General features: G+C 40.9%; 1 protein-coding gene across 2 annotated transcripts in view; it reads right to left on the reverse strand.

Annotated features, from left to right (window-relative positions):
* Positions 1-14080, reverse strand: part of HPSE2 (heparanase 2 (inactive)) — a 632592-nt gene that overhangs the window by 126576 nt on the left and 491936 nt on the right. For both annotated transcript variants that reach the window (XR_005380481.1, XM_038578487.1), the window contains exons 8-9: positions 11193-11299; positions 5800-5914 (exon numbers count right to left, since the gene is read on the reverse strand). Coding sequence is in view for 1 of the 2 variants with exons in the window: in XM_038578487.1 (XP_038434415.1) it covers positions 5800-5914; positions 11193-11299 (222 nt within the window). In the remaining variant the exon portion in view is untranslated. The remainder of the gene's footprint in view (positions 1-5799; positions 5915-11192; positions 11300-14080) is intronic.

The raw sequence follows: 14080 nt of genomic DNA on the forward strand, positions 1-14080 counted from the left end.
AGGAATGAGGCAAGTCATGCCCACTGGGCACGCAGCCCAGGAGCAGCGGCCACTGACATGAACCGGCCTGGGTCCCAGTGATTGATCGTGCAGCAGGGGATGTTCTTCCCTCAGCAGCCACAGGGCCCCACAAAGAAAGGCTGCTCATGGAGAAGGCTTTGTCAGGGCCTCTAATGAGAGGATTGGGTTTCACATCACAGCTACCCCTAAACAGGTACACTCTGCTTCTTTCATCTTCTGGATGGCTCCCACGGGAATGAAAAGAAAAAGAAAGGAAGCTACACCAAGAAACAGGTCACAGGCTGGTTTGGCGGGGTTTTGTACCTCCCCCGCCCCACTACCTCCAGATGGGTATCTTTGAAATTCTTGAATTTTCACACACCCTGTGTGGCCCCTGGACAGCAATGGGAAAAGCTTTCCTAAGAAAGTTTTCATAATCCATCCACATGACTCTAGAAAATTACTGCCCCTGTCCCTTTGCATCTGCTACTGCCTCTGTTTGAAAGATCCTCCCTAGACACCAAACTCCTCTTCCTATGACTAACTTGTCCTTCTCCCTTAAGATCCAGTTCAGGCATTGTCTCCTCCAGAAAGCCCTCCTTGATGTCTTACACCTTCGCTCCACCTGGCTGATTTCTGTTCCTCTTCTGTCCTGCTAAAGCACTTCTGCCACAGTCCCTGTCTCCCTTCCACCCTATAAGCTCCTTCAGGGCAGGGACGGTCTCCCTGGGGCCCAGCACAGTATCTAGCATACAGCGTAAATGTAATAAGTATTTCTGAATGAATGAATCATGAATGATAAATGAAATAGTGTGGGAAAATATTTGCTTAACTATTTAAAGCACTTGAGTCTTTCAAAATACTTTATTTTTTCTTTTAAAAATAGCCTTTTTTTCAGATTAAAAAAGCAATAATACTGACTACAGCAATTTTACATACCAAAAAAAAAAAATCCACAATGAAGAAAATTACAACTGTCTGTAATCCCACTACCCAAAGAAAACCACTTTTAACATTTAGATGTATGAAGAGATTCCAGTAATTTGTGTGTATGAATATATATGAAATTGGAATCCTATTGCCCTACCTAATTTTCTCAAGGATTACAACAAGATTTTTTGGAAGCAGATAGAGAAGGCATTTTGATTGCAATTTAAGTGATGGGAAAACTGGTATGCAAGATACACATCTAATTAATGGCAGAGTCAGGAATAGTAGCCCTGAATCTCATCATAGTCCCAGGCTCCTCTACTCCTCGTAGGTCTCCTACTTAAGTGGCGTTATTCTCACAAGAAGAAATTGTGCATTAACCTACAATCAATGGCACATGGATTTGTAACTAGATGCTCTTTCTCAGGAAAGGGACAGATTTAAGCTGATCCTATATCTGCATCATACCTGTGCAGTGCATAGGGGCACTGTCTAACATTTCTAAGGGAAACAAGGATGGAGCATTTAGGATCTCATCCCTGTGACCAGCAGAGTTAGGCAGGCACCATTAAGGTTCAGAGTTTTCTTCCAGTAGGCAAATGGCATCTGAACAGTGAGGGCTTGGCTGAGAGCATGTTGCTGTGGGAACCACAGCCATAGGTTCAATCCTACCATAAACTAGTGGGTAGCACTCCAGTCCACTGACTAAATTCTAGAACCATGTACACAGTAAGTGCTCAATAAATGTGCATCAGGCTGAACTGAATGTATATTATTATTCAGCAGTGACAGCATAAAAGGTGACAGCAAATATAAATATCGCCACCACTACACCCACTATAGAAAATGCAGTCCAGTGTGAACTAGATTTCTGCTTTATTCTAAATAGAGGACTAAACTGTAATCCACCAAACACAAACACATGCCAGACTGTTAGCTCTGCAGATGAGGGAACCATATCTTATTTATCTGTGTGTCCCCAGAATACCTAGCACAGAGGCAGACACATTTGAAGTGTCAATGTTTTTTGAATTGAATTATATTTGCTTGGCTGGCGTGGGAGTTAAAAAGATGTTGACTAGTAATTCACCATTCCTTTCCCTGGAAGCTCTGTAAATCAGGCTCTTAAAAAAAGCAGCAAGCTAAATTCCAAAACCCTCTCTTAGGAGAAATGCCCACGGCTGGTGGGGTCTGGACTATGTCCACCAAATGTGCAGATCTCTTCTGCACAAACATCACTTATTCCCAAGGGAGTCCCTGACTGGCTGACTGGCTGTGGAGACTCACACGTTCCCTCTTTCCCAATGGCAGGAGGGTCAGGGGAAAGGGGTGGGAGTTGATGATGAAGCACTGCTGAACTAAATGTTCTCCTCTTCCCAGGAGGGAAAATCTCCAACAGTAGGAGTGTTGGCATTTTTCTAGAAGAACAACCATAAAGAACATGAGATGTAGTTGGAAATTATCTTTTCTGAAGACAAGTTTTCTTTTTTAAAGGGCCACTCTCCTCTTCTCTCTTACCTAGACTGCTATTGGAATGACTTTGCCAAAGCTGCTAGAATCCCACAAGTTGGGATCAAAGTCAACTCGGCAGGTGGAGGGGTCATATGGGATATGGAGTGAGGAGCCATTAGGCCAAGATCCTCACTTTTTCTAAGTTTATCTAAGAGCAGTAACAAAAACAAAAACAAAACCATGTTTGCTAATAAGATCCTTTCCTTAAATACACTGAGCTGAGTTGGAAGAAACTGAAATAGAAATTACTGATTTTTCTGGGAGACAAAACATACCTCACCAATCCCCAAAGCTCTTAACAAACTCTCTTGAAGGTTTAATCACAATGTAAAGTCCACAAGTTTTCATCGGCAATGTCTGGTTATTGACTGTACGACCCTCTAAAGTGGCACCCAGTACAACTCCCAGATTTGCCTCCACTGCCCATTCCAAGGGCCTGCTGGCAAGGTCTTCCTGACTGATGCCCTGGTCTAGCCTAGTAAATTCTTTCCAAGGGAGGTTTAAGACACACACTTTCAGTCTGTCGAGTTCCTTACTTATAAGGTGCAGAATTTATTAGCGCAAAGAAAATAAAAAGAAAGGCTGCCACCTTAAGTGTTTTTACATTCAGTTTCCTTATTATTAGAGTTTGTTGTTTCCAGAAATACAGCTGCCCAGCTCATTTGAGCCTTTGTACTGAATCAGTGGGAGGTGTTTTAGCTTCCCATGGTCTTGTGGGAGCTCTGCAGCACCACCTATCAACCGAGGACTCTTGTGCCACTCTCATTTGAGGAGAACAAAGCCATGAACACGTGCATTTTTAACCTATATGTGGCCAGCAAAGGCACACAGAGTTGATATGAAACCCAGGTTTGTCCACCTCTGGAAATTCAGCCTATCTAGTCACCCGAAGAATATCTTTTTCTAGCCTAGAGTTTTCCTTTCTCCAGTTCCATAAAATGCCCATTTCCATGTCCAGACCCAAATGACACAAATTTTGGCTTCAGACCATGGGACAGACACCAAAGAGTACCACAGAAAGAGAAAAGAAAATCAGATTTAGAACTGTAAAACTTTGTCCCAGTATTTGTGGGACCTTGGACTTAATATCTTCACAGAACCCTTGTTCTTCAGCAAGGTAAGTATAAATAGTCCTACATCTCTCACCAGACTCTCTTCAGAGCAGTTATGACAAAGTGCAATTATCTTGTTTATATGTTTATTTATGTTCTATTTATCACTATGCTTTATTAACTTATAAGCTCCAAGAGTTCAGGGACCTTGTCTTTCTGGTTCATCAAAGAGGCCCACTGCCAGGAATGGTGACCAACATGTAGTACATGATCAAGAGGAGTAAATGAGATTTGAGTGAGGTGAGAAGGAAGGACAGAGAAAAGGAAGGTCAGAGTGGATATAGCATTAGTGAGGTACCATATATGAAAGTGATCTGTGAATTATTAAGTATTACCCACATTTTAAAATAATAAGTAACAGTTGATGCATTAGTTATACCAGGGTGAATCTTTTAAAAATATAAGCTAGATCATATTATTCTCCTGCCTAAAACCTTCTGCTGGCTTTTCATACTATGTATAATAAAGTCAAACTCCTGTTAGCTTTCAAAGCCCTATGGGATCTGACCCCTTGGCAGCCTCATGTCCAACCAGTCTCCCCTTCTCTGCCAGGCCCCCAACACTCTGGTGTCCTTGTGTTTCCTCAAACATGCCAAGCCCATTCCTACTTTGGCGCCTTTGTGCTAGCCCCTTCCTCTGCTTGAAAGTTCCTCTGCAAAGTCTGCATGGCTGGCTCCTTCTCGTCATTGGGCTCTTGGCTTAAAAGTCACCTTCTCAGAGAAGCTTTCCTATACACTCCCTCCAAAGAAGCCCTCACTGATTCCTTGTTATAGTACTCTACTATTTGTTTATTCATTTATTTATTACTGGTCTCCTCTCCAGTGCCTGATGGTCAGTAAGAATTTATTTTTGTGTGACATTGTGTTTGTTTAATGCTGACACTTCATAGAAACTTTTCTAATTATTATTTTGTTTTATTTCTACAGGTTTATGAGCTCAGACAAACAAACAAAAAACCATTTGGTTCCAACTTGAAAGTTCCCTCTCCAGTATACATTAGTCACTCTCCTCCCCACTACCAGACTTTGAGAAAGGTAGCCTGGCCCTGTGAATAGAAACAACTGTTCCAGTCAGTTCTAGTATTTGTGACTTAATTGGAGTCATGTACAATCAGTGATACAATAACTACTTAGTCCTCTAACCTACAGGGGTTCTTTCAAAACATGGAAATGGTACCATTGGGTGCCAAGCTGTTCTCTGTTCTGGGCTTAGAAGCCTCCTGGCTCAGGGTAAGGGTGAAAATAAGGGGAATGCAGGGCAGGAACAGGCAGAGGGAAGCAAATGGCAGGAACACTCACTGATTCCAGTTGAGTTTGCTTACTGTGGACCCAAGAGCAGGTGTAATTTTGTAGGAATAGTACTGGACTAGGACAGAGGGAAGGGTTCTAGAGCTGGTTCTATATCTTCTTCTGTTATAGGAGGTGCAACTTCATCTCCTCAAAGGAGAATCCCAGCTCTGACAGTCTCTGAGCTAATGAGAGGAGCCTGACCTTTCTCCATGACCATGATGTCTATGAAAAGGATGACCCATGTAGTATTTCTGATGAGTGCAGCTTCTCTGGACTAAGTGGGATTTCTGTGATTGGTCAATACAGTCCCCTGACAAATCAAGATCTCTGCTCTTGCCAATCTTCTTTAGCTTTCCTTTCCCTTCTCTCTCCTAGAGAAGTTCACCAACTATATGAGGGTGAATCCCCTCATTGTCATATAGGAATCAACACCTAACTGCAAGTGTACTTCAGCCACTCCCTAAGAGATGGGTTCCTACTATATCTGATCTTGGCCAACACACTCCCATCTGCTTTCAACATGTTGCATCTGACGTTAACTAATGTGTCCTATTAGCATTAAAAACAATCTGGAAAAATTCACTCTCAAGCAGAGTTCAAAAAGGCCACAAATAGATGTGGAATCTCAACTGCACAAGGTTTGTTAAAATAATTTGTAGTAAATAAATATATAAATGTATATAAATATATTAACTGTATAAATGCAGATGCATGCATACGTATGCATATGTATATATGTGTGTATATATAGATATGTGTGTGTGTGTGTGTGTGTGTGTGTAGTGAAGCCAAAGTCTGTAAAATGGGTCAAGAGAACAAAGACATGAATGCTTCTGTCCAATTTATGAAATTACCTCATTACGGGGGGAGGGGGAATTCTCCCAGTATGGACAAGATGTGGTCAAAATAACTGAATGACATAGAAGAGGAGTTGGGAATCTTTATCATACACTTACAGGTAATGGGTTGAAATTCTGGTCCACAAGGTGATTGTATCCATGGTCAAAAAATGAATGTCGTATCACAACATCAATGCCCTGGTTAGCGAGCATTCCTAAAGTGTTCAACCATCTAAAAAAAAGCAGGAAAAAAATGCCTTATCAATACATCTTAAAAATGGCAATATAACAAGCTCTATAGCGATTGGCTAACACACACACACACACACACACACACACACGTACACCAACCCCCACCATGAAATTTACATAGTACTTTAAAGGAGAAGATTATTTTAAGCATTGAGTACACAGTTGGAAGACATTTTAGGGATTATCAAGTCCAACCTCTTCATTTTATAGGAAAAGAAACAGAGGTCCCGGGAAATAAAATGTAAAATATTTTGTTGCAAATGAATTATCCTACCCCTGTAATACTAACAAATAAAATGAATATCCTAGCCGCTTATAAGCCCAATTATCATCTCCCTTGCCCCCCGGCTATAGGACACACAATCACAGGAGAATACACACTACACTCTCCATCATTCAAACTTCCCTGCTTGCACCCTGTCAATGTATATGTACCTTTCATGTGACTCTAACTCACATATTCCTATGACCTATGCAAGAAAGGTCCAGCCATTTACATCCCTCATATACCACTGTCAGCAGTCAATGCAATAATAATTTCCTTGGCACTGTAATTAACAATGCAGAACTTCAACTATGCTACACATCATAATGGAGGACCTGCATTGCTCATACATTATCACATACTCCACTATGCCAAATACCCACTTTCCAGGGTGTGCAATCCTTCCAAAGTACTTCCTTCTTGGTTCTTCCAACACCCACTGCTAGCTCTGCCTTTATTATTTATGCATTCAATTTATTCACTCATTCACCCATTCATTTAATTTTCTCTTTGTATTCCTACTTCTGTAACTTTGGGAAATTTCTAATTGTAATAATACATAATATATAATAAATGTGACTGAGAGCTTCAGTCTTAAATAGTATAAAAGATAAGGCATTCACAATCTTTCCTGAGTGTACATGTGAGTCCTCATCTGTACTTCTTTTCCCTTCTCTCACCCTAAACTCCCATTTCCTAGCTCTAAGCCACATATAACTACTCGAGGCTACTCAAACTCACCATGCTTTTGCATATTCACCTAAGTATTCATACGTTTTTTAACTTCTGCTTAGAATTCCCTTCCCCTTCCTCTAACCCACCTCATCTGGCAAATTTCTTGCCATCTATTCATCTTCAAGTCAAGTGTCATCTTCTAAATCCTGCTAGCCCAGCCAACAGTAGTACTTTCCTCCTCTGTACCTTCACAGAACTCATTTACACCCTCTGCCAGCCCACGATAATTACTTCCTTACTTCTCTGCTGTCCCCAGTTGGTTAGGAGCTCACTGAGAACACACACAATGTTTTAGTTTTGTACCCAAACATCTATATCAGTTCCCAGCACACTGTAGGTGCTTCAGACTCTATGTTAGATTGATCTAGATAAAATTAGATTCAAGGAACTTTGAGAATCACTATTCAGCATCCTAAGAACAAATTATGCATAGCCATAATTTTCCGAATTTGAAACCATATGGAACTCCAAACCAGTGATTTGTAGAATTAAACTTTCTCTTTACTGGAATAAAGAGCATTGCTAATTTCTATATTATAAATGAATATTATTAACAATCTTTTTCACATCAACAATTATATTAAAACTAAAAAATATTTACTGACAATTAGATTATAGAAACAAAACAAAGCAAAATGTAAAAACAAAAGTTTTAAATAAAAAAGAAAATCTGACAATTATGTAACAGAACTTTTGTTGTTGTTGTTCAGACTGCAACATTGCAACCTAGGAACTAAAATTACTTTTGGAATACCACATGGCTAAGCTACTTGCCTTTATTATTTTTATTAATTTACCAACCCCATGAAATCAGGATAGCTGATTTAGTTTTTCCTTTAACCACGGAGACACAGTACAAATATCCTGGGGTAGAACCATAACATGAATTCTGAGTTGATGCACTAAATCAATGGTCTCTCCACCAATGTAGCACTAATTCAATAGGGTCTATATGGGGTGCCTGGGTGCCTCAGTGGTTTAGCATCTGCCTTTGGCACAGAATCCTGGAGTCCTGAGATCAAGTCCTACATCAGGCTCCCCACAGGGAGCTGCTTCTCCCTCTGCCTATGTCTCTGCCTCTGTGTGTCTCTCATGAATAAATAAATAAAATCTTTTAAAAACTAGGATCTATATCTAGCAAGTATTTATCTATAAAAACAAGTATGTCTTATTCACCCTTCTATACCTACACTTGCTGAATGAAGAAACAAAATGATGAGTAAATACGTAATCATATCCAGCAGCAGCAGCTGAATATCCATACAGGACTGTATTTTGGTATTTAAAATATCCCATTTGCCATTCAGTCATCACTCATTCAACAACACTAATTAATCAGCTGCAAATGCCAGGCCTTGTTCTCAGTATTGAGGAGATATAAAAATGCTTCTCAGTATTGAGGATAGATATACAAATGACATGTGAGTCATTTGTAAAGCACTGTGTACATAAATACCTGTACTCATTTATAGGAATGGTATCAAATTCCTACTTATGATCTCTGTAGACCTTATAACAGTGATCCAAAAAGAATATATACTCAACAAATAATATGTTAACTCGTAAATCTGGAGGGGTTTTTCCTGCTACTATAGGGAGTTTTTGAAGGAACTCTAATGTGAGAGGGAAAAATATGTACCCTCCTTTCTAAACCCACATCCTACATGCACATCTGCGGTCTAGAGCATTCAAAATGACTATGACCAGAATCCCTGCTTCCCTGTGCTTTTCAGAGTGGAACAGTTAGAGGAAGTTGTCTTCCTCTTCCTCTTGTAAATAATAAGCTCTCTGAGAGGGGGAAATAAATGATGTTTCAAGTCTCCCTTTCATGCATAAGCAGTGAAAAGTCACAAGACAACTGATACATCCCACCAAGGATGCTACTGCAGCCAGTAGTTTCCATTCCACAAAAATATGTTGACTATTGGCTGGGTGGCAGACACTACTGATACTGGAGACACAGCAGTATGCCAAGGGTATATCTGTAGTGCATCAGAGAGTCTCAAAGCCCTGCCTGGAATCAGAAAATTCTGATTCTTGCATGAATGTGCAAGTGTCCTAGTAGGCTCATCATTATACCATGTATTGAAAAAAAGCCTGAAGACGCTTTCCTTCCAAGCAGTTGTACTAGTCTTCTGGAGCTTCTTAGAGTGCTTTATTTGTCCCCCTAGAAAGCAATTTATGCTCCCTGGAGAACTAGACTCAAAGGACACTTTGCTGGGTGCTGCCAGCAGAGGGGAGAGCAAATGGGTGATAAAGAGGTAAGAGAGAAGACCAGGAGCCCAGTGAGCTAGTTCTCATCTGATCTGTGTCCATCCACCACACATCAGATACCTAGTCTACAACCCAACCCTGAACAGCTAGGTTAATCTAGGTTTACAGAATCACTGATCCATGGATATTTGTCTAGTGCTCGTGAAAAGGCAGGTTTCTTTCCAGCTCCCTCTATGAAGGGCTGTAGTGTTTCTCAGTTCACATCATTCTCTGAAGGGAGGAATGCTCATGAAAACACTCAGAACAATGGTGCTGCTCATTGTCTCAGCAGCAGAGTCTGTCTCTGACAGCTGAGCAACAGCCATTCCTCTGCTGGTTCTTTTTTTTTTTTTTTTTTTTAATTATTCTCTGCTGGTTCTGAGAGGCCTCTGCCACTAGCTTTTCGCCCTTGCTCCACAGCTCACAGTGAAACCTGGTGAGGACTGTATTTTTGAAAGAAGACTCTCAGAACCACTGTATCAAATGCTGATTCATCCCATTTCACCCACTTGAACCATGCTCATGGAACAACTGCTCTGTTTCACTCAAGGCTGGGTGCTGAGAACACGCATGGAAGACCCAACGTATCATCAGATATTCTTTTGACTCATTATCTTCATCTGCATGTTCCAGGATTCCATCTGCAGAAACAATCTGCTTGACTGCCCTGATTTGTCCTCTACAAATGTATTCAAGAAGCTGCCTTAATGGAAGGAAACTTCATGTGTATAATTACAAACAGCTGTTAGTAAGGAAACACAAAGCTGAGGGCAGAGCTCAGTTCTTAGGAGGAACTTCCCTAAGCAAAAGTCAGGGCCACAGGACCAGAGTGGCACAGGACCAGGTCACTTGGTTAGTCTATGGTCCTGAGAGGTTTGTCCCTGCCACATAATGCTGGCTGGCCAAGTGGAGTCCTTTATGCTTCTGGTATAAGTCATTGTCCAGATAACTGCAGAAGCCTTCAAATCCACTGTCCTATCTCCTGCCTCTCCACATTCTTGTGCATACTATTCCCAAAGCCAACGTGTAAACACAAGTCAGATGGTGTTTCTCTCTTCCACCAAAGTCTTCAGTGGCTTGCCACTGAGTCTAGAACAAGGCCTCATGACTGATGGAGAAGCACCCTGCCCCCCACCTCATTGCAGCCCTCACTACATCCCTGCAGCTCTTGAGGCTTTTATCACATGACTCATTTCCCCTCCCTGTGCTTCTGCCCATAATGTTCCTTCTGCCTCTCATGCTTTCCTCCACCATCACCACCATTTTCTACCTACAGAAATTAATTTTTCTATGTTCCCCTCAAATGCTACTTCCTCCATGAAGCCCTTCCTGATTCTCCCAGTCAGAGAAATTCCTGATCTCTTTGCCTGTCTATCACTTCTTTTCTTGGACAGACCGTGTGAAGCAGAAAGAAAGATGGTCTAAGGTAGTGATAAAGAGGCTAGACCATGAAGCAGACTGCCTGGGCTTGAGTCCAAGCTCTCATACCCATCTCATTGGGTGGTTGTAAAATAATAGTATCCGTATCACTGGTTGTTGAATTATTAGATATAGAGAGAGTACTTCAGAAGCATGTGGCACATACAGTTAAAATTGTTATTATTATGGCAGTAATCTCCTACACCTTTTCTTATCTCCTGTCTCTGTTCCTCCAATCTTACTCTTACCTATCTCCTAGAACTATGGTGAAAACTGGATGAGAAATTATATGTTGTCTGCACTATGAACTATAGATATTAAATAAAAGTCTTATGACTGTCATGGTCACTACTACTACTCTTATTACTACTATCTTTGCTCTGATGTCTGTTGTGTCATCTTAGTGTCTAGAGAAGTCACTCATCACTGTTGGTTGAATGGGTTACAGCCATTCACAAAGGTACAGATAAGGAACTTTTAATGGGAAATGAACCTTCCCCTCCAGGAGGCAGAATAATGAGCAGTACCACTTCACTATCCTTCTTTCTACAAAGTCCCTGGGAGTGAAACTGCACATGTTACTCACAAGAATCCTGCAGCATAGGAATCTGATAGATTGTTTGTGCCTCCAGCTGAGGTGGTCACCACACCTTCAAGCCAAATCTTCTTTCCTGGGGTGTATGTATTAACCACCTGTTCACACAACAAAAGCAGAAGGGGATAAGAAATTGTTAAAAGTTGTTCCTTAAGAGAAGGAAGACATATTTCTTGAGGGAGTTCTGCTGATACCCTGCTCCCAGGTGGGTAGTCACAGTCTGTGTTTCTTCATGATGATTCACCCCACACAGTGAGCTGGCATGTGTGCATATGAGTGTGCGCGCACATGCGCACACACACACACGCATACAGGCATTAACATTGATGTATATCAATTAAAAAAATGACCCTTTTTCCCTAAGTAAACCCAAGTGAAAATATGACAATGAGAACAAGTGCATTTTCTAGGACCTAAGCTGACTGCAATACCCTTCATTGGAAAGTATAAATCATATGATGTTTCCATATTAACAAGTATCGAGAAGGAAATTTTCTTAATACTCTGTTATGGCACATCCTAGGATGAGTCTACTGCCCATGCATCAGAAGTCATAAATCATGAAGGCAGAGGTCAATATTTGGGAGAAATATAGTATAATCACCAGGGCATGTATGTATATTACAACCACATTTTAAAAATAACTGCAGTAAGTACTAAAAAAAAATCACCGATCCACAGGTGAAAGATCCTACCTCAGGAGCTTTCCAAGCAGAGGCAAAGCTTCTTGTTAGTTTTGAAATGGCCCAGTCTCTGATCTTCAAGTTGGAGATGGGCAAACTATCCAGACTAGGGCCCAGATCTCCTAGACAGCAGTGTGTCAATACTTAGGGATAATGTTGTACTCTGGATAGCCCCTGGAAGCAGAGCCTGAGACAAAGGCTTATCTACAGGTAGTTCATTTGGGAAGTAATAACAGGGAGCTGGAATGAGGAACTAAAGGTCTAAATCAGGGAAAAGGGAAAACCAGTACCAGGATGTGTTTTCAAGTTGGCAACCACTATTGGAAACTTGTACCCAACCTCACAGGAAATTTGCTAAGAGTCTTATGAACTACGTCTCATAACTTCTCCCAAGGGAATTCAAGAAGAAGCATATTTATCCTTTGGCTCCTACCCTTCAAAAGGTCAAGAATGGTCTTGGGGCTGAACCCCTGCCCCTCCCCATTGCCCCACTTAATTGTGTAGGCATGAGTGTTGAGCAGGTTCCCCAAGTTCTGTATTTCTGCCTTGGTGAAGTCCCAGAGCAAGAAATAAGAAGTGAGGTTGTACCGCATCCCATGGGCACCAAGCTGGTGACAGCCTGTGCACCTGCCCACCTCTGGGCCCTGCAGCAATAGTCAGTACAGGAGGTAGGGCTGAGAGTATGCCAGTCATGCACAAGAGGAGCTGTATAAAGACAATAGTGTATCTGAATCCTATGGCCTCTAAGGAGTCAAGTATGAGGATGTTCACTATGTTCTTGTTTGAGACAGGTTTCTGTTGCTAAAGGAATGGAAAAGTAAAAAGTGTTGGATACATACCATAAAACATGCAGCAGTTAGAGCAAGAGAGTCAATGTAAATCCGGCAACATGAATTAGCTTTAAAGATTTAGTGGGGAGTTAAAAAAATAGCAACAGAATGAGATTTATGTCACAATATTATTTGTGTAATTACTCACTCACATCTAATAACACTAACTAGTTTATAAAGACACATGTCTCTTAAGGACATGTATCAAACGCAGAAAGAGGCATGTATAAAAGAGAGGTAGATGTCAGCAGAGATTAGAGATCAAGGTGAAAATTAAAACAAAAGCAAGGCTCTGCATGAACTGATGATAGTTTGCTGTCTTTGAGAAGCATGATTTTAATTTAATTCTCTGCATCTCAGATCCCCAAAAAGAAAAAAATAATGTGAGATGTAGCATAAATGCTAGAACTTGCCATTTACCAAATCCAGAGGCAGGCATCAGCAAACAATCATATTCCTCTTTTCATCCTTCCCTAAGTATAACTGCTTGTACTCTTCCCCCATCTACGAGAGTATTTGTATTATTTGAGACCTGTTTTAGAATCAGGGTTGGCAAAGTGCTTGACTCTTTCAGAAGTAAGTTGTAAAAATGTTTCACAAATTTGAGTTGGAAGAAAGGATTGTGATCAAGAATGGAAGAAAGATCCTGAGAATTAAAAGTGGAGGTCAAATTACAATGTTATTAAAAATTAAATAAGAATGCCCCCTTTGTACTCAGAAAATGAAGAGCCACTGAGGACACCACAAGGTAGTTCTCTCTCCCTTCTCCATACGGTTTATGGTGCCCACTTCCCTTTGGAAGGATAGGATGACTAAGAAAATGAGAAAAACACCTTAAATGATCAAAAGACAGAGCTGTATGGGAAACTGGACTGCACTGATGGCTCCCTTCAAAATGTAGTGCTACAAAAACTCTGTGCTCGTGATAAACTGTGGGCTTCCTTTATGGTTAACTGGAGTAGAGTAACATATTTCTGTTTTTCTTTTTTGCCTTTGGCTTCCAGGATATTCAGAGTTTAATTTTTGCTCAAAGACAGATATTAAAATAAGGCAGTTAGAGAAAAGGGCTTAAGCAAAACAAAAAGGTAAAATTACAGCATGATGAACCTTGAAGTCATTAAGCTAAGTGAAAGAAGCCAGACACAAAAGGCCACATGTTGTATGATTCTGTTACGTGAAATGTCCAGAGCAGGCAAGTCTGCAGAGACAGAAAGTAGATTAGTGGTTTCCAAGAGCTGGAGAAGGGGAGGGGGAATGTAGGGGAGCTGGGGGAGGGGAGAATGACTGCAAACAGATATGAGGTTTCTCTTAAGGGTGATCAACATGTTCTAAAATTAAATAGATAGTTTCACAATTCTGTAAATAC

The sequence above is a fragment of the Canis lupus genome, chromosome 28 (assembly GCF_011100685.1).
Source record: "Canis lupus familiaris isolate Mischka breed German Shepherd chromosome 28, alternate assembly UU_Cfam_GSD_1.0, whole genome shotgun sequence".
NCBI classification, from domain to species: domain Eukaryota; kingdom Metazoa; phylum Chordata; class Mammalia; order Carnivora; family Canidae; genus Canis; species Canis lupus.